General features: G+C 40.0%; 1 protein-coding gene across 1 annotated transcript in view; it reads right to left on the reverse strand.

Annotated features, from left to right (window-relative positions):
• Positions 1 to 352: 352 nt before the first annotated feature.
• The window catches only part of ETNPPL (ethanolamine-phosphate phospho-lyase), a 57898-nt gene continuing 30785 nt past the window's right edge, over positions 353 to 27465 (reverse strand). Inside the window, exons 7-13 of the mRNA XM_077476701.1 lie at positions 22245 to 22327; positions 20856 to 21081; positions 17289 to 17443; positions 13460 to 13549; positions 10007 to 10137; positions 6231 to 6295; positions 353 to 1725 (exon numbers count right to left, since the gene is read on the reverse strand). Coding sequence (XP_077332827.1) covers positions 1606 to 1725; positions 6231 to 6295; positions 10007 to 10137; positions 13460 to 13549; positions 17289 to 17443; positions 20856 to 21081; positions 22245 to 22327 — 870 coding nt within the window. The 3' untranslated portion in view covers positions 353 to 1605. The remainder of the gene's footprint in view (positions 1726 to 6230; positions 6296 to 10006; positions 10138 to 13459; positions 13550 to 17288; positions 17444 to 20855; positions 21082 to 22244; positions 22328 to 27465) is intronic.

Here is a 27465-nt window from a genome sequence, read left to right on the forward strand (position 1 = left end):
ATTAATAGCTATATAATAAACCAAACCCCCCCCTCCAAAAAAAAAAAAATTATATATATATATATATATATATATATATATATACATACACATACACACACACACACACACACACTCCACCCCAAACTGAAGAATGAAACAAGAATGCACTATTGTTATAAGTCAACAATCCATTTAGAAATATGGCCTACTTGCAAGATTAAAAGAAGCTATTTTCAGAATTACTTTTTTTGAAGGTAAATATTTGATCAGCCTCATAATGGAAAACAGGTTGGAGTAATTCACCTTTGCCATCTTTTATTTGTAAGATTAATGCAAAAGAAAAGAATATGCAACACGCCAAGGCAAGTCATCATTTATATAGGATTTATTGATATGTCATATATTTATAGTAAACAGTAAGGGACAGTGTTAATACAATGCCTTACCCCATAAACATACTTATTAGTTTAGCACTACCCAAAGTATTATTCTCCTGAGTTTCATACTGACAGATTTAACTGTGTAGCTGTCACATGGCTGCATTGTGTTCCGGTAACTATGTTGTAAACCAGATCTAGTTAATAGTTACGGTATTAAATATATGTATTATATTAATATCACTTGAACAGACAACATGCAAAATAAGGCCATCTAAACCTTTGTGGGCTTCTTGTTTAAGGCCTCATGAACACTGGGCATTTAGCCCCAGTGCATGAGATCCCAGTGTTCTGGTGCACGCAGAAGACACAGAGGCACTTTTCAACCTCACTGTCTACAGCCTGTAAAACTGTAAGCAGTCTGAATTGTGGGCCTGGTTGCATACTGCCCTAAATGCAAGTGCCATTTAGTGCACCATCCAGCCCCATCCAACTGCAGAAACCTCTTACAGCTTTACAGGCTGCTGTCAGCAGGGCTGGAGGGTGCCTTCCATTTGAACCAAAATGCCAGGATCTCATGTACGGGGACTAGAAACCGGTGTGTGAGAGGCCTAATGCATCAGAACATATCAAAGAGAGATCATATGGATACAATTAACAGTGTAGTCAGCCTGTGAACAACCATGTCATAACCCAACCATTTATATTAACCCTTAGCACCATGATCTGTAAATTGTTCATGTTTACTGTAATGCCGCGTACAGACGATCGGAATTTCCAACAACAAATGTTCAATGTGAGCTTGTTGTCAGATTTTCCGACAACATTTGTGCAACCGTATGTATGCAAGACAAGTTTGAGCCAACATCTGACTGAAAAAAAATCCACAGTTTGGTTGTTGGAAATTCCAATCGTCTGTAACAGGCATAAGTCGTTGAACTCAATATTTTACTCTATAGCTAATTACAGTACTCTATATATCCTGAACTCATAGTGAAATGTGTAAACGGGTAAATACAGAACATTTATCTGTGCCATACACATGTATTATACTGTTCATAAAATAGCTATATGTTAAAAAGTGTTAGATACTTAAGCCATTAAAACATGGATATATTTTCCATTCCAATACAATTTACTGAAATGACATGCATTCATACAATATGGAGACTTTGGAGCTCAGTAAAACACTCATACATCAGTTTAGATTGTTGTATTCCATTGCCGTTTGGGAAGAAAGAGGTCCCTATTTTGTTCTAATTCTTTTATTTGTGTTCAAAATATTTTCTGAGCGAAAACCATTTTCCTGGGGTCGGCAGGCATTTGCTGATACATTGTTTGTGCTCTCGTGTGAGTTTTTCGCTTCCTGCAATAAAATAGGGTAGGAATTAACAAAATTAGAAGTCAGAGGTTTATGGTTTTTTATAAACACAAGACCACACATTTTCTAAGGCGTACAGTCTCATTCCAGTCAAAGATGAAAAGCAATAAAGTAATTACTGTATGTTTACAGGCTATAATATTCATTAAAGGGTAACTCTACCAGAGATATGGGTCTGAGTGACTAGATGTACATAATATTCATGGTGTCAGAACAAAAACACACCTAACACAAATCAAGCCTTTCCAAGCCTTGTTGCTAAGGCCTAGTTTACACTCTAGGACAGTGATGGTGAACCTTGGCACCCAAGATATAATGGAACTACATTTCCTATGATGCACTCTGCAGTGTAGGTGAGCATCATGGCAAAAGAAGTTCCAAAATGTCTGGGGTGCCAAGGTTCGCCATCACTGCTTTAGGAGGTTACGCATGTTTTGTACTGCTCCCAACCTGCAACCATATTGGGTTATACAAATGCCGTGGCTGCAATGCTTCGTATTATGGTGTAACAAACATTAGCCTCCCCCCCACCCACCCAATTGCACAATTGCATTTGCCAGGCAGTACTGCCCACTGAACATGAGCAATCGAAGTGAATGGCGCTGCGCCGCAACTCTATGCAATGCACATAGCTGTGGCATGGTGATGCTGGCTTGCAGGGCATACAACAGGCAATGAGGAGGTTCAATATTACCTCCTCACTGCCTGTCAAACACCACAGGTAGCAATTCAGAGTGTAAATGAGCACTTAAGCTGGGTAAATAGGTATCAAAATGTGATCCGTGTTTACCGCTCTCTGTTCAAGAAGCGGATCAGCAGATCAGTTTCAGGTGAACAGTCTTGCTGGAGAACCAGCAATCGATCAGCTGCTGCAGCCATATAAGAAAATAGTGGAGTGGGACAGATCCCTGCATCCACATCACTTGTGTTGATGTGTAAGGGTCCTTTCACACGGGGCGGATCAGTTCTGATCCGCCCCGTGGATGTCCGTTTGCTCAGCGGGGATCACTCCGCCGATCCCCGCTGAGCAGGGAGATGACAGGTCTGTCTCCGCACACTGTGCAGGGACGGACCTGTCACAGCGCCGCTCTCCCCTATGGGAGATCGGATGACGACGGACCGCAGTGCCCGTCGTCATCCGATCCGATCCGCAGACGGATGGAAAAATAGCTTTTTCCTCCGTCACACTTTTTCGGATCGGAGCGGGTCGGATGTCAGCGGACATGTCACCGCTGACATCCGACGCTCCATAGAGCTCTATGGAGCACCCGTTCAGGTCCGCCTGAAAAACTGACAGGCGGGCCTGAACGGGACGTTAGTGTGAAAGGGGCCTAAATCTGTAAGGTTTCTTCTGTTCAATCTGCTGGTTGAACAAAAACAAAACAAAAAAACAAACAAAAAAAAACTTCAAAGTCAATACCCAGCTTTAAAGCGTTTGTAAATCCAACATTTCATATTCCTGATATGTGCCTGTTTTACCATGTACTTGTATGAAAAAGTATCCTGTTCTCTTTATATTGCTTCCTTAATGTGAAATCCCTGCTGTTCCTGCCAGTCCCTCTTTCCTATTAAAAACTGACCACATTAAGCGGGAGAGCTCACTGATCAGATCTCTAGCTATGCTGGGAACTCATCCTGCTCTCCTCCAATGATCAGACTCCTCCTGACACGCCTCTCCAGCACAGCCTTTCAATGGGAAGATCAGTTTGCTGCAGCTTCTCCTCCCCCAGCTCTTATGCAGCTGAGAACAGAGGGAATGTGTCTATACACAAATGTTTTGCCTTTTAGTTCTATTTTGAAATGAATGGGTTGTTTTACAAGGTGAGGGTTTTACGATCACTTTAAAAGATTTAAGTTCACTTTTTGAAAAAAAAAAAAAAAATGTACTCTTTTTGGAAGGTAAAAAAAAAAAAATGTGCATTTATTTATTTATATTTTTTTGAGCCTGTAAAGCATTGCACCAGTGATCAGCAGATCTGCTGGTGCCATCCTGTATGGGTAAGCAGATACAATCTGACAGGAAGCATGAATGAATTACCACAGTGCTCCACAGCTCTGTGGTAGATCATTGAAAACTAAGCCAAAAGCCGCAAAGGTTGTAAAAAATAAAATATGTAAATATTTGTGTCATTTATCTTACAAGAATTCTCTTGACGTTTGTGTGGTTTTACAACTTTGTTTCAGTTTTATTGTTCTCATGAATCAAAACATATGAGCTTATGTACACATTACAAACAAAAAAACCCAAAACAAACAAACAAAAAAAAGGGATTACATTGGTATACGAAGGAGCCCTTATACAAAAAAAAAAAAAAAAAGGGTCAATAAAACAAGTTACAAGCTTCCCTTCATTATCTAACCAGCTTTCGAAGAACGTGTTGCACTGGGTAATACCTCCACTTTTTCTTTACTCTTTATGTTTGCTCACTTTGTTAGACGTACATTTCATTTTTCCCTTCAGAGAAAACCGTCAGAGTTTCTTCTGACGGAAAGTCCGTTTGTGTGTACGTGGCATTACATATACTCGGTGAAGTGATTGGCCTCGGGTGATACACAGAGATGAAAAAAATCCTCCTACACAAGTTTTACCTGTCTATCAATCTGTAGCCTCCTCTTCACTACATATGTTCAAAGTGCTGAATTTATAAAGTTTGTCTGAGCTGTCAGAAAAAAGGAAGTCAAGAGCTGAACGTTCACAATTCAGATCTCAATGAGGAGGGCTCGGAGAGCTGATTAAAGGGAATTGGCACCCCCCTCTCCTTCATGCACCACACAGGAACAGAGCTGAGGCTGTTAACCATCTGGAGCTCCCTACCCTGTCATCTTTTTGTCTCTTGGTGTCAGGAAAACCCATAAAGTGTGAGTACCCTGATGTTTACCTACAATAAATTTCTATAGTTAAACAATAATGCACTATCTGGCCTCTTTTGTATTTTATTTTAAATAGGATAGACAATACCATCTTTGGATTACACCTGGGGGAACCTGTAAATCCTGCTACTTAGAGCCCAGGAGGTGGTTCAGCTGCTGTTGTGGACCAAACTTAATTGTGGAGCGTGTGTGAAGTCACGGTTAATATTTTTTTTCACTGCGCACTAGCTGAAATTAAGAATTTTTGATATTTTGATATTTGCTTAAATTTTTTTGTATTTCTTTCACTGTACACTTGCTTGACAACAAGTATTTCATTTACATATTTTTTCACCATTTATATTCTTTGTTTGGGAATTCAAGTTGCTCCAACATTCACTTATGCATTGCCCACAGCAATTATATATATATTTTTTCACCTGAGTGAGTGATATATCACATAGCGCTGCATTTGTTTATTTTTAAATCTTTTCCACTTGAGCCTGCTTCTCTGGTTTAGGCACATGGGCTTAATTTCATCCATATTGTTTTTCTATTGTAGTATGACTAAGGAATTATTTGACAAGCTAAATGTTTTGCCACTTGCTACGGTTCCTATATTTGATACACGACTGCCTACAATGGGTATTGATACCAAACTATATAATATATATATATATATATATATATCGCACGTTGTATTCTTTAATACTTTTCAATAAAAATGTACTGAAAGAGAAAATGCTACCTGCTAATTGTTGTATTGGTTGTATTTCCTCTTTGGGTTACCTGTCACCTCAACTAGATAGCTGTGTGCCAGGTTACCGGTATGCCCCCCTCCCTTGGTTCTTCAACACATTCCTACACAATGTAACCTTACAGACTCCTCTTTTTGATCTAGTTGGAGATCAAAGATCTTCATGTCAGGTCTGCACCATGGCGCTTAGATCCTTAAAGCGATATATGTACTGTGTATCTATGTGTGTGTTTATCTATCTATATTCTACAGTATAAATGTATGTATGTGTGTGTATATACAACCAACCAAGCCACTCTTTGGTCCTCCCAAGACCTCCTGTTCTGTAGTTCCCTTGCTACCTTCATGATTTCTCCAGAGCTTCTCCCATCCTTTGGCACTCCCTACCACAATTTGTCCGACTGTCCTCTAATCTATCCATCTTTAGACGATCCCTGAGAACCCTTCTCTTTAAAGAAGCCTATCCTGCTTCTAGCTAATACACTGTTTAACTTCCTCCATCAGCTCATCCCCCACAGCTATTACCCTTTGTATCAATTGACCCTCCGTTTTTAGATTGTAAGCTCTAATGAGCAGGGCCCTCTGATGTCTCTTATACCAAATTGTAATGCAACATCGGCCTTTATTTTGTTAAGCACTGCGCAAACTATTGGCGCTATATAAATCCTGTATAATAATATATATATATATATATATATATATATATATATATATATATATATATATATATATATATATATATATATATATATATATATATATATACACACACACACACATATACACATATACACACACACACACACACACACACTCTACCTGTGGCTTTCTCCCAAAAAATAAAAAATAAATAAAATAAAATGCTCCAAAATTTACAGCTTACCTTTCTTTTGTTTCCTTTCTGTCCAGACAATATACTTGATTTGCTTGCCATTGCTTTCTCAAATTCTGTAAAAAATAGATATTTGGATGAACACATGCTTCTAGTCACTGACATGTTTCATGCACACAAGAAACTCGTTGAATTGTAATTGAATGTGGGAGTAAGTATTGAGTAAGGGAATGTAGAATCTTATACAGATGTGGACAAACACAGAAAAGGACTCCACTGAATACATACTGTATTGGAAAAGGGGTTCCAATATTATTTAAAGATCACCACCCAATCCTGCCAAAGCTGGCAAGTAGATAAATGGTGGAGATTTAAGAAAACTGGTGCACACAAAATCTGGTGCAGCTGTGCATAGTAACCAGCTTCTAGGTTTTAGCCTAGGTTCACACTGATTGCGGGAATGAAATTGTGCATGTTCAGCTGCACGCACACAATTTCATCCCTCATGTCAGTCCCGACTTCAGGGTGATTTCAGAGACATCAGTTTCTGCACAGATGTCAATGGAAATCGCACCCCGAAAGCGCCAAAAGTAGTACAGAAACTACTTTTTGGAATTGGTGGAATGATGCAAATACGGCATCGCACCGAATTGGACTCTGCCATTGCCAGCAATTGCCACTGATGTGGCATGCGATTCGTCTTGTCAAATCGCATGCCAAATTACATCAATGTGAACCAGAGCTTAATTGAAGAAGCTGAAGTTAAAAGCTGATTGGTTATTATGCACAGCTGCACCAGATTTAATAAATCTCCTCCAATGTCTATTAGGGAAATGTCTATTGTTTGGGGTTTCCAGAAATACCTTAATGACCCCCCATGACCAATGGTATCCTTTTTGCACACACGTACGTTCAGGTGGATATGAGCATATGTTTTATACGGATTTAGGTACCATAATTTGGTAGTCAGATAATTTTGTTAAATCTAGCTTCCAACTTTTGCATGGAAAGCCATCGTCTTCTAGCTCAAAGGTCACTGCCTACTACTCCGAAAGTAATATAATTACAATTAGAAGAACAGGTGGTGTAAAGATGCAGAGAGGAAAAACTCAGAAAGAATGAAAAAAAAAAAAAACGACATTTGTGGAAACTATACTCCAAGCACTTAAGCAAAATTTTTATAAAGCATAATGGTTGATTACTCTACCACAGTGATTCTCAACTAGGGTTTCCGTGGAACCTTAGGGTTCCTCCAAAAGTTACTAGGGGTTCCTTCAGCATTGGGCAATTTCTGCCTCTCAGATAAGTTCAATGACCACAATTGTAAGGACCATTCTTCCAACTGACCATCACACTAATGTATCATGAGATGTAGATTTCTAATTTTTAGCAGGGGTTCCCCGAGACTGGAGAAGTATTTCAAGGGTTCCTCTGTGTTGAAAAGCTTTAAGAAAGGCTGCTCTACCATATAAGTTATTGCTAAAAAATAATAAAAAACTTTACAGGTTTTTAATGGTGGAGACAACCACAAAAAATTTAGCTCATGATAAAAAGAACATAAAATGTTCTGGATTGGTAAATGTAAATTTTGACTCCCTGAGCGAAGTACAAATTTAAATCATTGGCAAATGTCCTGAATAATCTATACAAACTACAGCAATATTTAAACCTGAAATTCCAAATCCAGGGAGTGTTTACAAAATCTATCTAACCTTGTTCAGTGCTGATTATCATATTTCATGGCAATGGACTTTATCTCTTATGACGTTCATGGAAAGAACATTAGCATATGATAAAAATGTGGACAGAAAACAAAACAAAAAAAATTACTAAAAAACAGAGCCCGCTAATTTATTTTCTTTACATTTTTGAGTGGTGACAGACTTTCCATTATCTCAGTTACTTTGATAATATATATTTATAGCAGATAAGGTTTTCCTTGAACGATGCACAATATGTTTTGACCTAGTTTTTCTGACCCATCATAAACTTCAGACTCCTGTCTTTTACTGTTGTGTTACATTTTATTATACATGAAGCCAGTGTTATGTTAAGTAATTCAACATGATGGTATGTTCAAGCACACATTTTAATAAACATAGCCACTGATAACAAGGTGATATCAGGAGACTTTGTGGAGTTGTCAGAAAACAAAGATCTTGAAACTACCGTTTTAATTAAAATGAGTTAAAAAAAAAAAGGTTAAAAGTGATCTTTGCAAAATAGAGTATCTACAGTGTGAAAATACACTCTATGGCCAAAGGTTTTCTGACACTTGACCATGACACTTATATGAACCTGTTGGGCATCCTATTCTAAAGTCGCTCCACTTTAGAACATTTAACAGCTTCCATTGTTCTGGAAAGGCTTTCCACAAGATTCTGAACTCTGCACATTGTATGTAATCTCATTCAGCCATAAAAACATTTGTATGGTCAGGTCCCGATGTTGGACGAGACCCAGCTGGCCATGGAAGTTCCAGTACATCCCAATTTCAGTAGGGTTGACTTCAGGGTTCTGTGTAGATCACTTGAGTTTCCCAACGCCAAGCTATTCATACCATGTCTTTATAGACCTGGTTTTGTGCATAAAGGTGCAGTTATGCTGGAACAAAAAGGTCCTTCCCAAAAACTGTTGCCTCAAAGGTGAAAATGCCCAATAGTCTAAAATATATTTGTCATTGTAGCATTAAATAGAACTATGACCTTCCCTTAAAAAAAAATATATGCTGCAGCACTAAGTTGTAAGGGTATCTACACTTACCTTTTTTCACTAGGTCCAACTGCAAAGTCTCACAAGTACTCTTTTGATCCTGCCATTGAAGCTCACCTCATGGAGCTTCTGTGATGGTGGGACAACACTGCTGCACTCTTACTGAATTGAAAGTAGATTGGCTCTTGTGTTGGCTGTGCCTGCATGTACTACAGTGAGATGGTTTTGTGGGAATGGTTATCCAGTATTTTTAGTGTTTGTAGGGTTATGAGCATTGTCGCTGATTGTAATGAAGATCTGGACAGCTGATGAAAATGAAAAATATCAAAAGTTCATGAAAACAGCAGGGTACAGGCAGAAATTACTGACGCGTTTCACACTCTCAACAGTGCTTAATCATAGATGAGAGTGTGAAACGTGTCAGATATTTCTGCCTGTACCCTGCTGTTGTCATGAACTTTTGATATTTTTGACATCAAAGGCATTTTATTGTAGTATGTAGCTGTCCAGATCATTACTACGTGCTGAGCCTGCACCTGCTACTTCCACCTCGAGGAGGGTGTTACCTTCAATACACCACCTGGAGCGGTAACAATCTTTTCTATTGTCGTTGATTGGCAAGCCTGTAGTTTGCCAATCAGCTGGTCAGCTAGTCTTGCCCACTGCTTTCTGCATTGGCAGCATTGCCTGTGTTGCTGAGACCACCCTTTGTGTGCTGCAGTGTCGGGGAAGAGGAGCATTTGACACACAAATGAAAGATTTTTTTTTTCATTTATGAGACCCTTGCATCACATAGTAACTGGATCTGAGACCTGTTTAGACTTCCACACAGGAGTCTTTAGCTGTACCCTTCTCTCCTAAACTCAATTTGTAGGGGTGTCTATTTTTGGCCACGTAGTGTTTTTATGCTGAACAGGTGCCCAAAATCTTTTGATCATATAATATAATACAGGAAAACTGACCATAAACAATAAATGATCAGAATATTGTATCTAATTAACTGATTATTAATCAAAGTCGGTAACTAGTAATATGACTATAACGTTTGTGACATTCAGTATTCAGACAGAAGATTCTAATTTCCAGTGGAATGTCTATCACTCACACACCCATACCTGTAAGAAGTTCATCAATAGCATCAACCACCATCTTAGCGTCTTCTTTAGAAAAGCACATGGGGGGCTTGAACTTCAGTACATTTCTGTGCGGACCATCTGAACTAAGCAGGATCCTTTTTTCTTTTAGCCTAATGAAAAGATTGGTCACGTTTGAATTTTTGTGGTACTGATAAACATGCAATCATTTGATAATTACATTTTAAAAAGTTTCAGAAGAAGGACACGGCAAAAAAAAAAAAAAAGGCGTTGCTTTCATAGTACAGTATATAAAACCTTAACTCCGTGAACAGTGAAGTACACATACGTCAGTGAACTAGCTTATTATCAACCCTAAATTAGCTGTGCAACAGGACATAGCTTACATAGAAATGTCAGTGGGTGTGCTGTGTCATATACCACCTGTCATCTGTCTGTTCTGTATCCGCATGCACCAGTATGGATGGTTGTAAACAACTAGATAGTCTACAGAGATTATTATTTTTACAAACTTTTTTATTTCAGAAAAAAAAATGGTGGTACAAGAGTGTATAAAAAATAAATAAATAAAAGTTGTTCAGATAAACTATTATGTACATGTAATGAGAGCATTATTAAAGATAACTATTCTGTTAGCCTAAAGATACAAAAACTGGTTGTAGAAAAGAGGAATACTGATGAAATAAAGATTAATAAATTGAAATACATTTGAACATGTATTTTTTTTTTGTTTAATGACATATGAAAAATATAATATCACTGTAATGAATGAGTATTTTGATTCTTACATAGGCATTTCCAGTATATGAGTTCAGTTATTTAGGGGTTAAAAGAGAATTTTATGTAGCGTGTTGTCTACAGAAATTGTTATGCAGTAAGAGACTTTGGCCTAAACATGTCTGGATTTCAATTAAGTGATCCCCTAGGCATCTTTTACTGTGCCATCATATATAGTGGCAGTTGCAACACATCAAATAAAGCAGATAAGTGTAGACTTCATGTAGACTTAAAGTGTTACTAAAACCACAACAGTAAAATCAGTCTGTATATGCAGCATACCATGCTTGTTATACTCACTGTGGAACTTAAGGGGTTAATTCTCTGCATTGTGTAAAAAGCCTGTTTTATCCTGTATGCATAGATCCTCCCCTCCTGCACCTCCTAACTGTGGCAGGTCAGCTAACACAGGCAGAGTAGCCAACCCACACATGCTCAGTTGTGTCTTTTATGCTGAAGAGAACAGTTACTAGTTCTCAGAGGTAGTCAGGTCACATGATATTGACATCACACATGTGGGCGTGTATACAGGCTGCAGTGGAAATCTCCTCCTTCCTAATCTCTCAGCACTGGAGAAACTGTGCACTTTATCATGTAACTATGGTATACAGATCTTCCAAAAAGGTATATAGTGGCAGTATTTTAATGCAAAAAGAAGATTTATAAGCTGTGGGCAACTATTTTCATATTACTGGGTTTAGTGACACTTTAAAGAAATTCACTCCATGCAGATAGAAAATTACAGATAATGCAGGTATGCATTTAGTGTAGCACTATCCCCATAGGAGTTGCTGATGTCAGGGTTCCCCACTGCTGCACAGCCAGTCACACAGCGTTTCCTTTTTGTATCCCGACACAGAAATCAGTCTTTGGCTTGTGTGTTGTTTTATTAGGGGATGACAACTTGGATGGGGTAAGGGATTATGGGATGCCCAACTTAAAAAAAAAAAATGTCCAACAATCAAAACCAGGGACAACTTCCTTCCTATTTACAGATTCCCTTTCTTCCTTCCACCTGCACAAACCTGGTTCCTTTGTACAGCTTCTGCTGGTTCACTCCTGGAGGAACTAGCAGTCTCTAGTAAGTTTAGCAACAGCCTATTACAGGCTAGGAACTTGCGGTCCCTTGCTAAAGTAGCACATATGGAGTGAACAATATCTCACACACCCTTTGCTTCCCCATAGACACGCTAAATGTAAAACAAGGGAAAAAAAATTAAGTTTAAAGCACCCCCATTCCTTCATGCTCACGCATATGTAAACAGTGTTCATACCACACACATGTATTGCCGTGAACGTTAGCGTGAGAGAAATAATTCTAGCGCTAGACTTCCTCTGTAATTCATAACAGGTAACCTGTAAAGGAGTTTAAAATGTGGTCTATGAAGATTTTTAAAGCGGAGGTCCATCCTTCCGCTCATCGGAACCCCCCTCCGGCACCACAATTGGCACCTTTCAGGGGGGAGGGGGGTGCAGATACCTGTACAGTACAGGTATCTGCACCCACTTCCAGGATAGCTCTCTGCGGAAAGGGGCGTAGATTACGCCCCTTTCCACAAGTCCCCAGCTGCCTGCTGGGAAACACACAGATCCCAGAGGCAGCAGGTCCATCCTTATTGCGCAGCGCGACTCGCGCATGCGCAGTAGGGAACCGGGAAATGAAGCCGAAAGGCTCCACTTCCTGATTCCCATACCCAAGATGGCGGCGGCAGCACCCGAGAGACGATCGAGAGATCGGCTTCGGGTGCCAACATCGCGGGCGTGCTGGACAGGTAAGTGTCACTATTTTAAAAGTCAGCAGCTGCAGTATTTGTAGCTGCTGGCTTTTAAAAAAAAAAAAAAACGCGGAGTCCCGGCGGACTTCCACTTTAAGGACTGTCAGTTGTTGCCATTCCACGAGCGTAACATCATCTTTCACATTATACAAAGAAATTGGGGCAAATATTTTTTTTTGTAAGTATTTTTTTTTTTAAATTGCGTTTGCAAAACCTTTGCGCAAATACGTCTGAAAAATTGCAACAATTGCCATTTTATTCCATGGGGTTTCTGCTAAAAAAAAAAAAAAAAAAATGTATAATATTTGGGGGTTATAAGTAAATTTCTAGTAAAAAATACTGTTTAAAACTTGTAAACAAAAAGTGCCAGAAAATGCCTGGTGGCAACATCTGTCTGGAGAGGTTCCCTAACTTCCTGTCCGGTATAAAAAACAAGGGGATATCGTTTATCACCATTCTGCATTTATATCTGCATTTAACTTTTTCCTACTCTTTCTAATACAAAAAAAAGACACACTTTAAAGGGAAATTCCATCACCTTGTATAAAATCATACAGTATACGGTCCATATAGTAAAACTTGGTGCAAAGTACACTTTGCACCTGGAAGAAAAAGATATTTAACTTTTGCGTGTAGAAAGGCTTCTTTACAGTAAAAACTGTAGACTTCCACAGGAAATTGTTCTTATCAACTTCGTAGATCTTTTTAAAAAAAAGGCTGGATGTGTTTCTTCATGTAAAAAATATAACTGGTTATTAACATTTATGAGTAATAACAGTGTAGATTGTTGATCCAGGGAGTATGCAGGTTTTATTATTTTTTATGTTTGGTTAAACTTGATGATCATGTATAGTGTTTCTACTGTCTGGATTGTTTGAAAGTAAATATAAATTTTCTCAGTGCTATTTAATTATGGACTTACTTATATATAATATGTTGAGCTTCGGCTGTAGCTGGAGTTCTCAGTTTTCTATCTTTTACCAGGTCTACTCCAATAAACAGTCCAACTCCCCTGCAAAATGAATATAACAAGAAAAAAAAAAACATTGTTACAATGGGCACTGGGAAATATAGAAAGGGTGAATCTTCCCTGTAGGGACACAGAACACAATAAAGTATAACAGGATTCGACACGCTCTTATTTCTAACTAGAACCATAAAAGAGGCTTGGCTTTAGATATTTTTTTTTATATTATTATATTATTATTTATATTATTATATTATTTTTATATTAGTACAAAATAAACAGCATTTTTTTCTAATATGCATGTTACAGTATTGTGGCCTAGCCTTAGCCACCTTATTCTCAGAGGTTGGACAGTTTCAAAAGATACAGGTTTATAGGCTTTAATTGCCTGGCCATAAAGTTGTCTACCCAGTAGGTGGCTACTGGTTGTAAAAGTTTTTTTCATCCTAGTACTGCACACAGAAGACTATTTTGTTATTCTGTAAAAATGGAAGAAGTGAAAAGTGGAGATGTCACACTTTGCAACCAATTATTTTCATGTTTTCTTAAAAAAGTAGTATAAAGCAGTTTAAAAAAAACAAACAAAAACAAGCAGGTCAAATCTGACGAATTACTGGAGAAAAATAAAAATAAAAAATACACAAATACATATTTCTCCCCAGTTTTCCCTTGTCCCTCTCATATCCCCTCTCGTGTGCAAACATTATACAAAGCCATCACACACTATAAACAGAAAATGTATAATATGCATTGTGACTAGCCTTCTCCAAAAATAATCCATACACATCTACTACTTAATGGTAGTGTGTTTTTTATAAACCAATTCTATGTTTTTCTGCCTCCTTGTAATGTCCTTTGTGAGCTCCCGAGCCTCTCTTTTTCCCCCCTCAATTGCACGTGCACATTGGTTATAGTCATGTGCACCGCTCTATGCTCTAGTCTCCTAGATTGTAAGCTCTAACAAGCAGGACCCTCCTGTATTGAGTTTTATTGTAATTGTACTGTCTCCCCCCATGTTGTAAAACTGTTGGTGTTATATAAATCCTGAATAGTAATAATAATAATAATAACAACATCTAGTTCATCTCGAAAACTAGCAAGAAAGAGAGGTTGGCTACATTCTTACATACAGGGGGACCAAGGAGGATGAATGTAGCCCCCCTCTAACAGAAAGATGCATCACAGTAGCAAAAAAAAAATGGAGGAGGAGGCCGAGAGCAATAGATGGTACTTTTTCATATAGGAACACACTACTTGAATAGAATATATGTTTAACCAATCTTTGGCATCACGTTAAAGTAATTGTAAAGCCTCCATTCTTTTTTTTTTAAATTAAAATAGTAAACATGTCATACTTGCAATACTTCTGGGGCCCCCCACCATTGCTCCTTGTTCCTCGTCTTTGGCCCAGCTTTCTATGGAGGCACTCATGTGGGCTCTCTCCCAAGCCTTGCTGTCTGCATCTATAGACACAGACAGCAGGGCTCCTTCCCACTCCCTTGTCCCAGGCTTTGATTGACAGCAGCAGGGGCCAATGGCTTCCACTGCTATCAATCTGCCCAATGTGCACAACGCTGGATCAAGAATGAGCTCAGGTAAGTATATGAGGGGATGTTTTCTGCAAAAGAAGGTTTTTGTTGACCTTAATGCATAGAATACTTTAAAGCATACCTCCCAACTGTCCCCGATTTCGAGGGACTGTTCCTGATTTGGAACAAAGTTCCTGTCTCTCGTTTCCCCTCATTTTGCTCTGATCTATATAGTTATATATAAAATAATTTTTTTTTTTTTAAAGCTTTCAAAAAGTGTTAGCCAGTGCTAAACCTTTCATCCAATTTCTAAATTGCTTAATTTGTAAATTCCAAAAGGTCAGAAGGAATAGTATGAGTAAAAAAAATAAAAATACTGGTGGGTTTAACATCATTTTTTCTTGTAGAATGCTCCTTTAAGGGGGCGCAGCAGGGTGGGTGTCCTATGCCTACATACTGTACTTTTGCTTATAGGTGCCCCTCATTCCTATCTCAAAAATTTGGGAGGTATGATTAAGGTATAACTAAAGGCAAAACTTTTTTGTAGTTTTGGAGAATAAAGGTGGATTAGAACACCTATTGGGTTTTTATGGCTGTCTGTGCCCCCATTAAGGAGATTCACCCTCTCCATTTGTCCTGTTTACCATTACTGAAAGTGAAAGTAAAAGAAAATCCCAGATTTTGGGTTGTCTCCAGAAAAGTTATAGAGGGGAAATCTTCCCATGAGGACACTAGTTCTGGTGACCTGGGGGTCCTCAACAAAATCCCTTAATTTGAAGGAATTTCCTCTGACTTCCTGTTTGGCTATGGGACAGGAAGTGAAAGCAAACCTCTGCAATGGGACACGGATGGCGAAAGAAAATCTGACAAGGGTTGTAACCCTTTCTTGCTCTATCTATTAAAATGCCTATAGTTCTAGGTAAAAAGGTAAAAAACTTGAAAGCCTTTACAATCACTTTAACCACTTCAGTCCCGGAAGGTTTTACCCCCTTCATGAACAGGCCATTTTTTGCCATACGGCACTGCGCAAATTTAGCTGATAATTGCGCAGTCTTGTGATTCTGTACCCAAATAAAATGTATGTCCTTTTTTGCCACAAATAGAGCTTTCTTTTGGTGGTATTTGATCACCTCTGCGTTTTTTTATTCTTTGCTCTATGAACAAAAAAAATCTGACAATTTTGAAAAGAAAACATCTCAATAAGTGTATATTAATTAGATTTGAGCAAAAGTTAGTCTTAGTTTTTTTTCTACTAGTAATGGCAGTGATTAGCGACTTATAGTGGGACTGCGGCAGACAAATTGGACACCAAGTGACACTTTTGACACTTTTTAGCGACACTAATATGCTAAAAAATATACACTGTCCCTAATATGACACTGGCAGGGAAGGGGTTAACATCAGGGGCAATAAAAGGGTTAAATGTGTCCCTAGGGGTAGCTTTCTAACTGTGTGGGGGTGCTTGTACTGTAAGAAGACAGAGATCCGTGTTCCTGCTTAGCAGAAACACAAGATCTGTCTTCTCGTCACAGAACGGCGATCTGCTTTGTTTACATAGGCAGAGCTCCATTCTGTCTGCCCCAGGAACGATCGGTGGGTCCACCAGACCTGCTGATTGGGTCACCAGTGGCATGCGTGGGCACCCCAGACCCGGAAGAACAAAATCACGTACAGGTATGGGATTTTGCGCTAAAGGGCCACCTTAAGCGGTTATGGATCTGTGGTGGATCAATTTTCAGAGGACATTTAACAGGTGGTGAGGTGGCAATATGTCACCTCGTTCCACCCGTTTGAACCCTCAAAATGCTGCACTTAGTGCATGTGGTTGCAGGGGGGGTTGTGGTGCAGCCCCTTTCACTTAAATGGGGCACATTCTGTGTTGGTGCTGCCTGCCAAAAACAAAAGTGTTGTTTGATTTTCTGTACACCCCTGACTGGCTGCATGCCTTCATTCAGTTGCATGGTCAGAAGGTGGAAAAACGAAGCTGATTTTCCCGCCCTGTGTCCGCTCCTGTGAACAAGACCTTTATATGTGTACAAAGAAGCACAAATAAACTGTTGTGAGAAAGCCTTTCCTCACATTTCAAAGAGTCAACATGTCTTTACAGCAGCTTACTCATACATGTGAGCTACGCCTGCCCTTACTTATAGTAAATTATAGGTAAACGGTATTAACAGTATAACTGTTTTTCCCGGAGTGTCCTTGGAAACCATACAGAGGCATAAATGAGTTGTGTTTCCCCAGAGCTCAGTCACCTGATATCTCCTATCAGCTGATGCTTTTCTTTCTGCTCCTCCAGCAGTTCCATCAGATAATTGCCAACTCTGGTAGCATTTCCTCGTAGATCCTCCTTTTCAATAACATCCAGCACTGCCAAACCAATGGCACAAGAAACTGGATTTCCTCCAAACTGCATAGAAAGACATTAGTCATGGTCAGAGCGCTAAATTATACTGTTCTAAAATGCAAAGCCTTGCGTAAATAAAAAAAATAAAAAAAGATTGCTAAAGTGACCAGCTGCGAAGCTCTCTAGTGAGACCCGGTGCTTGAATTTTGTTTTTAATGTGCTTGGCCTTGAGCCAGCTGTTCCCCTCATCATATTTTCCATCCCGAATATTCTCGGAGGCGACGTGCAGTTCTGTGAAAAAGAGACCGCTGTAAAACGCAGCCCTGCTGTTCTGCAGATGTTGGTTTATACGAAAACTGTTGGGAGAAAAACTTGGAGGAGACGGTTGCTGATCTGCTTATGAAAACATGACTTTTCTGCCTTTCAAGCTGATCCTCGGGCTTCACTGCTGACCTGGACCTAGTATGCAGACAAAAAGCCTGGACTTTTCTAGATCAGAGGGTCAGCATAACAATTAGGCATACTACCATTTTCAGCATGTAGCCTTCCGATTTCTCTCATAGTAATGAGGTAATGACTAAGCACTAACATTTGCGCAAAGCGCGACTACCTCTTTGTTTCCTGCTCCATCTGTCAACCACTTGTCATATGAAGCTTCAATAAAAAGGATGTTTGAAAGTGCAGCCGTCCGGAATCATTTCCTTATATTCTTTCATAGTAGGTTTAGGCTAGTTTCACATTGGTGTGATGCAGCAACCCTGCGAATCCCCTGCGGGTTCCCGCATCACACCTGACTTTACACTGCCCTATGTGAACTTCTGGGAGGGTCAATACAAGGTTAATGACACCCCAGATTGGTTTGCATATCAGAATGCAAACTGTCAATTCAATGTCAAGTGATCCGATTCTGGTGCAGACCAAATAAGGGTCCTGCACAAGTTTGGTCCGAATGCAATGCAAATTCAGCCATACAATCTGTACTGAATTCGCATCACATGCAATGTCTGACATTGTAGCGGTGGGAACCAGACCTTATGTTGAAGTATATGTTGAAGTATAAATGTCACAAGAAAACTAAAAATCCTCCCTTGCAGTGGGGCTGCCCCTCAACTGCAAGGGTAAGCTGCTCAATTCTGTCTGGAATGGGAAATGGGAAAGGAAAGGGGATGGGAAAAGCACTTTTTCTTACCAGATCCTCTCCTCTCCCGACGGACGGTGCTCCCCTATGCTCTAAGAGTGGACTTTCCCTTGGTTTCCTCATGTCCAGTGCAGGGCCCATTATCAGTCTTGATGACATCAGAAGACCTTAGGCCACTGCAGTGCAAGGGAGAAGAGGTTGCAGGGACCAGTATAGCAGCATGGGAGGAGCCTGCAGGCGTGGAGGATTGGGTAGGTAGGTAAGACTGCTGTAACCAGTCCCCCCCGACATAAATGAGCAGTTAACCATTGCGGTCACTGCAAGGAACGACTTTTAGTTTTCCTGGCGTTCAGCTTTAAACCAGCTTTTTAAGTGGAGAGTAAGGCTGGCCATAATTATGCAACTTTCTTTCCTTCAACCACAGGTTGAAGGAAATAAAATTGCTCAATTTCCCCATCAACACAGCCAGTGTTGATGGGACAATCCCCACCGCAGTGCTATTGTGTTCTGCCGGAGGGGGTAGCACGGGGATTTCAGATTCTTACTGGCAACTGCCCATTTGAAAGTCCTTGCAGTTTGCCATTATTAGCAAACTGTAATAGCAGCAATAGGCAGTTAAAACATAAGCAATGAAAGGCTTCATTTCGATTTACAGGTGGGGGGGCATCAAAAAGGCATCTCAAAGGCGTATTTTTGCTGGCCACCAACTGCAACCCCCCCCCCCTCCCCCTTTAAACTGCAATAGGCAGCAAACAGGGACGTTTACATGCTGCAAACATGATGCTTCGCTTCAAAACCGCCGCAAAGTTCACCTCACATTAAGCGATCAGCGGGTGCAAGCCTAATGATTGCTGCATATTCAGGTAAGTAGGGAAGTGGCACAACTGTACATGGTTGTGCCTGTTAGAGCTGCACAATTATTCGCTAAGAATCAAGATCACAATTTTTTCCCCGTTGAGATCTTAACAAAGCATTTTCCCAATTCTTTCTATGAAGAAAATTCTCTGCTCAAGCCGACAGCTCTCAAAAAAACAAAAAAAAACAAACAGGCAGCCTGCCAAGTATCACAACATTCCTCAGCCCTGAGCTAACTATAAACATGGTAACATTTTGTTCTTTAGATTAAAGAAATGAACTTCAGTAAATGAGGGAAGTTTAACCACTTAAAGACTAAACCTTTTTCTGACAGTTAAAAATCATTATTTTTTGCTAGAAAATTTAGAACCTCCAAATGTTATATTTTTTTCCCACAGAGACCCTAGAGAATAAAATTGTAGTTGTTGCAATAATTTATGTCACATTGTATTTGCACAGCAGTCTTTCAAATGCATTTTTTTTTAAAAATACACTATAATAAAATAAAGAACTAAACCGTAAAGCTAGCCCAACAAAAGGATGTTACGCCGTGAGACTCATGATCTTTATTCTAAGCAAAACAATTCTCATTTTGGCCAGAATCGTGCAGCTCTACCACCTGTCAGTAGCCTCTGGAATGCAAATCAGGCTTCAGAAGCAAGGGATATTTAGGTGCATGTCTAATTCTACCCTAAGATACTCCACTTTATTATTTACACATGTAGATATCCATAATCTGTTTATCATAAACCTGCATTTTGATAGGAAAGACCCTGTACTCACTGGGGAAATGATAGCCCACTGGATTATAAATTATAATTCACTTATATTTTTCCACAGTTTAGCTCTACCAATCATTATATGATCTTAACAAAACTGCAGATATTGGCCAGAGCGTTCATTTATTAAACAGATGCCAACATTTTAAGATATTATTTAGACGCAATGGTTAGTATATATCTAAATCTGTTGTGCCCTAAGTAGTCTTAGATGAACATGAAATGTTATGTTCCAAGCTATCATATTCATTACAATGAACTCTAAAAGATTTGTTGTGCTTTGCAAACCACTTAGCAGTAGACTGTATATTAACTTGAAAAGCCCAGATTAACATTAAAAGTAAAAATGGACAGCCCGGTGTGAAAGGGGACTTATAGAGGATAAGAATTGCTTCTAACATGCGGAAAATACTTTTAATAATACAGTTAGTGATGACAATTAGGAACATTTTCAGGGACAACATTTTCCAGGAACATGTTTCAAAACCTGAGAATGTCTTTGGAAATCGAGAATAGTAGGTAAGTGTGTATCTTTTTATGGATTTGGGTTAGCACATGCTAGAATTATTATTATATTACGACTACTGCTCTTTAAGATTATAATAATACATTATGATGGTTTAGAGCAGAGATGCTGTTTGATTGGCCCAACAGACAGTCAGGTAGTCATGTACAATTGTGAATATATTTGTAATTAACTTACTGTGTTAAAATACTCCAGTCCAGTAGCTCCAAAGGCTTCTGCAATTTCCCTGGTTGTGACAACACAAGACAACGGATGCCCATTGCCGATAGGTTTTCCCATGGTTACAATGTCTGGCACAAAATGTTCTCCTTGCAGTTGGAAACTCCAGAAGTGTTTTCCTACCCGGCCAAATCCAACCTGCACTTCATCTGCTATGAAAACTCCACCTGCCTTGTGTACATAGCTGAAACAGATGAATAAAACAACACATTCGAACATACAAAGGAAATCTAGAAAGCAGATATTTCATAGAAAGGGAGTTCTAAAATTTATCTCAACCAAAACCTTTACTATTTTTTGTTTTGAATTATGGTATGCCTTTAAGTTGTTGCTATACGTGTCCTACTGGGTAGATTTTCCTTTACTTGCTGCTCCATAAACAGAAGAAAGAAAGATAAAATCTCTCCAAAGTTAAAAAAATCCTCTAATGCCGCGGACAATTCGAGGACACGATCGAATTGTCCGGCGTACTTAGTCCGGCAAACAATCCGGCGGATAGTCCGGCGAACTATCTACTGAACGGACTTGGCCACACACGGACACACAGAAAGTCCGGCGTTTGCTAGCGTGATGACGTACAGCACGTACGACGGGACTAGAAAAAGGAAGTTCACTAGCCAGTAGCCAATAGCTTCCTTTTCGTACTTGCTTCTGAGCATGCGTCATTCTTAGTCCGCCGGACTAGTATACTGACGAACGTATTGTCCGCTGAAACCCAAGTCCAGCGGAAAGATTGGACTGCAAAAATATTTTCTAAGTCCGCCGGACTTTACGCTGAGAAAGCCAGCTGAAGCCCACACACGATTGAACTGTCCGGTGAAATGCGTTTTGGCAGACTGAGTCCGCCGGACAATTTGATCGTGTGTACGCGGCATTAGACAGATGTGGCAGGGTCAGGCCAAAATGTAGTTTCTTTATTATACATTTCAGTAATGACAAAGTAATTTTAAAAAGTAAAAAACATCTTCTGCAACATTTCAGAATTCTGTACGGGTCTTGCTAAGTATCACAACATTCCTCAGCCCTGAGCTAACTATAAACATGGTAACATTTTGTTCTTTAGATCAAAGGAATGAACTTAGGTAAAGCTGAAATGTCCTTATTATATTTAACATTATGATAGCTAGCCAATAATATTTCAATGCCATCAGTGATATTGAGCGCTTACAATACTCTGCATTGTAAAATTCCTCTGTTATATATCATGAATATTTCAAATTTTTTTTTTCCCCCTTAAAATACATACTCTAATCACAAAAGCCTATTAACCTATATAAAACATTGATGACATTGTACAATTTCATAGCATTGATACAAGAGACATACAATGATTTATTTTCTACATACTCTGCCACTTTCTGGAAGTAACCAGGTGGTGGGATAATTTGACCTCCACAGCTCTGCATGGATTCAGCAATGAAGGCAGCAATCTATGTAAGAGAAGAGGACATCAGGGATGTATTCTATCTTCTACATTCTGTAAATGTAGCGTCCAGAGTTTGCAGCCTTTTTTTTTTTTTCAGAACACTGAATAATAATCCTTTCAAACAACCAAAAATTAATGATCACATTGTGCTAAATTAGTAAGCACTGATGGTTAGTTTTAAATGGCTTCAAGCTTCAATGGTTTTCAAGCTAAAACCACAGGAAACTCATTAAAATATTGCTTTTAAAATCTTTAAATGGCTTCAGAGTCACTTTCATCAATCCATAGACCTCCATAGACTGGACAATAAAAATAATGCTGGGACAAATTTGCTTTGTACATACACTTTAACCTCAATTATCACTAAATACCATCAGGAGCTGAGCTTTTCTTCTGGGAAATAAAAGTCAGGTTATTTCAAATAAAGAGGTTATAAATGTTACAACACTGTAAAATGTCCTTCTGCATAGCCAAAAAGGTAATGCATAGGTTATCAATAAAATAACAGGGATAGCTGTACTGAAAGAAATACGTAGACTTTCACTGCTGACCTCCATCTAAAATGCAAAATGTGGATTGCATGGCTGTGTATGTTTTCGATATTTCCAGAGACACCAATTTGGGACATCTAATCAAAGACCTTTTCTCCAGGTCTTGGGCTCAGAAAGTAAAGCCATGATTCTGAATGGCAGCCAGGAAACTATTTTGTAGGAGAATTCAGCAAATGGCAGCCTTCATATTAAAGTATAACTAAATGCAAAACTTTTTTTAGTTTGATCCACAAAAAAAAAAAAAAAAAAGTGTGGGGTTCCCCCCAATCCATACCATGCCCTTTAAAGGTCTGGTAAGGATTTTAAGGGTAACCCCATGCTAAAATTAAGAAAAAAAGGGTGTAGGGTATAGATTTTAAGGGGAACCCCCAAGCCAATTTTTTTTAAATGACATATCCATACCAGACCCTTATCCAAGCATGCAGCCTGGTAGGCCAGGAAAGGATGACAAGTGAGAGCCTCTCCCCCCTCCTGAACCATACCAGGCCACATGCCCCTTATATGGACATGGGCCTCTTCTCCACAAACCTGGCCGGTGGTGGTGGCGATCTCAGGGCAGGGGGCCTATAGGAATCTGCAAGTCCCCTTTAATAAAGGGGCCCCCAGATCCTGGCCTCCCCCCAAATGAATGAGTAGAGTATACATTGTAGCCCTACTCATTCACCCAAAAAAGTGTCAAAGAGAAAGACAGTTTTTGATGTTTCCTTTATTAAAAAAAATAAATAGTTCCCCCCAATGTAGATCCATCGTCAATCATGATGCCCACCGCCACTGCTTAGCTTCTTTTTTTTTTGGGGCATGGGCCCTATCCCCAAATACATACCAGGGCCTATGCTAATTTTTTTTACATGGGGTTCCTCTTAACCACTTAAGCCCCGGACCAATTTGCAGCCAAAGGACCAAGCCCCTTTTTGCGATTCGGCACTGCAACGCTTTAACGGACAATTGCTTGGTCGTGCGACGTGGCTCCCAAACAAAATTGGCGTCCTTTTTTTCCCACAAATAGAGCTTTCTTTTGGTGGTGTTTGATCACCTCTGCGTTTTTATTTTTTGCGCTATAAACAAAAATAGTGATAGTTTTGAAAAAAATGCAATTTTTTTACTTTTTGCTATAATAAATATCCCCCAAAAAATATATAAAAAAACAGTTTTTCCCTCAGTTTAGGCTGATACGTATTCTTCTACATATTTTTGGTAAAAAACAAAAAAATCGCAATTAGCGATTATTGATTGGTTTACGCAAAAGTTATAGCGTTTACAAAATAGGGGATAGTTTTATAGCATTTTTATCAATTTTTTTTATTTAATAGTAATTGCGGTGAGCAGCAATTTTTATTGTGACTGCGACATTATGGTGGACACATCGGACATTTTTGGGACCATTGTCATTTATACAGCAATCAGTGCTATTTAAATGCACTGATTCCTGTGTAAATGACACTGGCAGTGAAGGAGTTAACCATTAGGGGGCAGTGTAGGTGTTATGTATGACGTTATGCGTTTTTTTATTGTAGGGGGCGTGGCCTGGCATGTGACATCACTGATCGTCCTTCCCTATAAAAGGGAACAGACGATCGATGACAGCCACACAGGGAAGCACGGGGAGAGGTTTGTTTACACAGACCTCTCCTCGTTCTTCAGCTCTGTGACCCGATCGTGGGACACCAGCGGCGATCGGGTCCGCTGGTCTCACGGCCACGGAGCTCAGGACCGGATGGGGAGCTCACCGCCGGCGGCGTGCTCCCGACCCATGGCTGGGCACTTAAAAAGCAACGTACAGGTACGTGCTTGTGCCCAGCCGTGCCATTCTGCCGACGTACATCGGCATGAGGCGGTCCTTAAGTGGTTAAAATCTGTACCAGACCCAAAACGGCCTGGTAAGGCTTGGGGTAGGGACCCCAAAACTTTTTTTTTTTCACGATTTTTATTGCCGACAATTTTTTATTTATTTTTTACATTCACCTTTCAGCGGGAAACCCTGCTGACAGCTGGTGAGTAATCCGTTATTAAGGATGTGGCAGCCCCTGACTCCAAAAATGTTCATCTGAAACACATCGAAAATCACAGCTAAACAGCTCCTTAGGAAATTTGCAGTGAAAAAAAAAAAATGGAGAAATGTGGACTGGACACGTGTGAACCTAGCTTAAAGGACCGCTAAGCCTAACATGGAATTAAAAGGCAGTTAAAAATGATCTAACTACTTTCTCTGTATCACGTATTTGTGGCCGATAAAGGCCAACTCCATTCAACAAATTATTATTTCAGATCTGAATGGCTATCAGAGTTTAGAGTTTTGAACCATCTTCTGCATTTAGGGTCTTTGTCACAATTGTCATTCAGCTTTGGGCAGAGCTTATTATACGCTTGTGGTTGTGGAGGGTGCAGTAAAAGAAATGTGGTTTAGTCATATTCTCAATGTTCCCCCAATTGCTTCCCTTAAAGCGGAGGTCCACCCTAAAGTGGACCTTCCGCTCATCGGAACCCTCCCCCCCTCCGGCGCCACAATTGGCACCTTTCAGGGGGGAGGGGGGTGCAGGTACCTGTACAGTACAGGTATCTGCACCCACTTCGGGGATAGCTCTCTGCGGAAAGGGGCGTAGATTACACCCCTTTCCGAAAGTCCCCCCGCTGCCTGCTGGGAAACACACAGATCCCAGAGGCAGCAGGTCCATCCTTATTGCGCAGCGTGACTCGCGCATGCACAGTAGGGAACCGGGAAATGAAGCCGAAAGGCTCCACTTCCTGATTCCCATACCCAAGATGGCGGCGGCAGCACCCGAGAGACGATCGAGAGATCGGCTTCGGGTGCCAACATCGCGGGCGCGGTGGACAGGTAAGTGTCACTATTTTAAAAGTCAGCAGCTGCAGTATTTGTAGCTGCTGGCTTTTAAAAAAAAAAAAAACAACGCGGAGTCCCGGTTAGCCATATGGGGGTATACACATGCCACGGTCATGATGCTTTGCATTATGGCATGGTTGAAAATGATCCCTGCTGTTGTGTTTGGTTGGCAGTACTGGACGCTGAACAAGGCACGCAACGGACACAGCTATGCGCTGTGCGCAATCATGTGGGCTTTTAAGGGTTAAAACAGGTTGTGAGGAGGCGACATAACACTTCTTCACCACCTGTCAAATGTCCTCTGAAGGAAGATCCACCACGGATCCCTCTTCAGAAGGCGAAGGCAAATATAAATGAGCCCTTTTTTGCTTTTATACACAATCTACATTCTGTTTCCCTTTAAAACAGATGTTTTCCTTATGAACACTTTGCATTAGAGGAGGGTCAGCCAGTATTTTCTTGCATCACAAAGTTGATCAACAAAGTGTGTATGTAGTACAATAAATCTTCTATACACTATATTCCAAGAGAGGCATGGGAGGGTTTCCAAGGTAGCTGAGATTATTAATCTTTATGACAGCTTGTTCAGCAACTGGGCATTGCCATCAAAACCTAAAATATGCAAGAAGGAGAAGAAAGGGAGAAAGAAAACTGCCCATTAGTAAGAACTTTGTTCGTGGCTCCATAAAAGAGGTATGAATTACAGAGTACGCTCGCTCTAAAAAGATATGAATAGCAAAGCACAATAACAGCATAGTAATAACATAATCCAGAGTACGAATGCCGCGCACTTGTTGTTTCATAATCACGCTTTTGTTTGTAAACTGAATGTCAGTCTTTCTTCCCTCATGACAAAAGCTGTTTATAAAGGCATAAAGAACAATTCACACATCAAATCACTCATCCCCGTGGATGAAGTAACGCTTCACAGCACCAGCATTTCTCAGGATTTTTTCGAATCAAAGACCAGCCATCCACTACAGACATTGTGAGTAATGTAACACTGTGCAGCATGAAACATCAGAGAAAACATATTAAATAACTAAAGACTCCTGTATGACAGTCTAAACAAGAGCCAAATCCAGCTACAATGTGATGCAAAAGCCTCAAAGTAAATAAAAAACATTTTTTAAACTCCCCTGACTGAGCCAAATCCTCCTTTGTGTCTCATATGCTCACCCTTCCAGACACTGCAGCTCACAGTGGGAGGGTTTCAGCAACAGAGGCAGTGCTGTCCATCCAAAAGGCATTGAGCAGGACACGGTTTGTCCAGCTACTGATTGACAAACTCCAGGCCTGTGACAATGCTAATAGTTACATAGTTAGTAAGGTTGGATAAAGACACCAGTCCATCCTGAGTGAGTGTGTGTCTACAATTGTCCCATATCCCTGTACATTGTGTCTCATTAACATGCTCATCTATTATATTATTATTTATCTAAGGTTCCCATCTAGCACATACATCACACACTCTCATCGGTCCCTACCCTCAAGGAGCCCACAATCCAAGGTCCCCAAATCACATTCATATACTGGGGCCAATTTTTTGGACAGAAGCCAATTAACCTACCTGCATGTCTTTGGAGTGTAGGAAGAAACCAAAGTGCCCGGAGGAAACCCAGGCACAGGGAGAACATGCAAACTCCAGGCAAGTAGTGTTGTGGTTTGAACCAGTGACCCTTTTTACTGCTTGGTGAGAGTGCTACCAACTACCCCACTGTGTCACCCCCTGCAATATTTTCACATTTCTCT

The sequence above is a fragment of the Lithobates pipiens genome, unplaced genomic scaffold (assembly GCF_037356315.1).
Source record: "Lithobates pipiens isolate NorthernLeopardFrog02 unplaced genomic scaffold, aLitPip1_a1.2 Scaffold_13, whole genome shotgun sequence".
In the NCBI taxonomy this organism is placed as follows: Eukaryota; Metazoa; Chordata; class Amphibia; order Anura; family Ranidae; genus Lithobates; species Lithobates pipiens.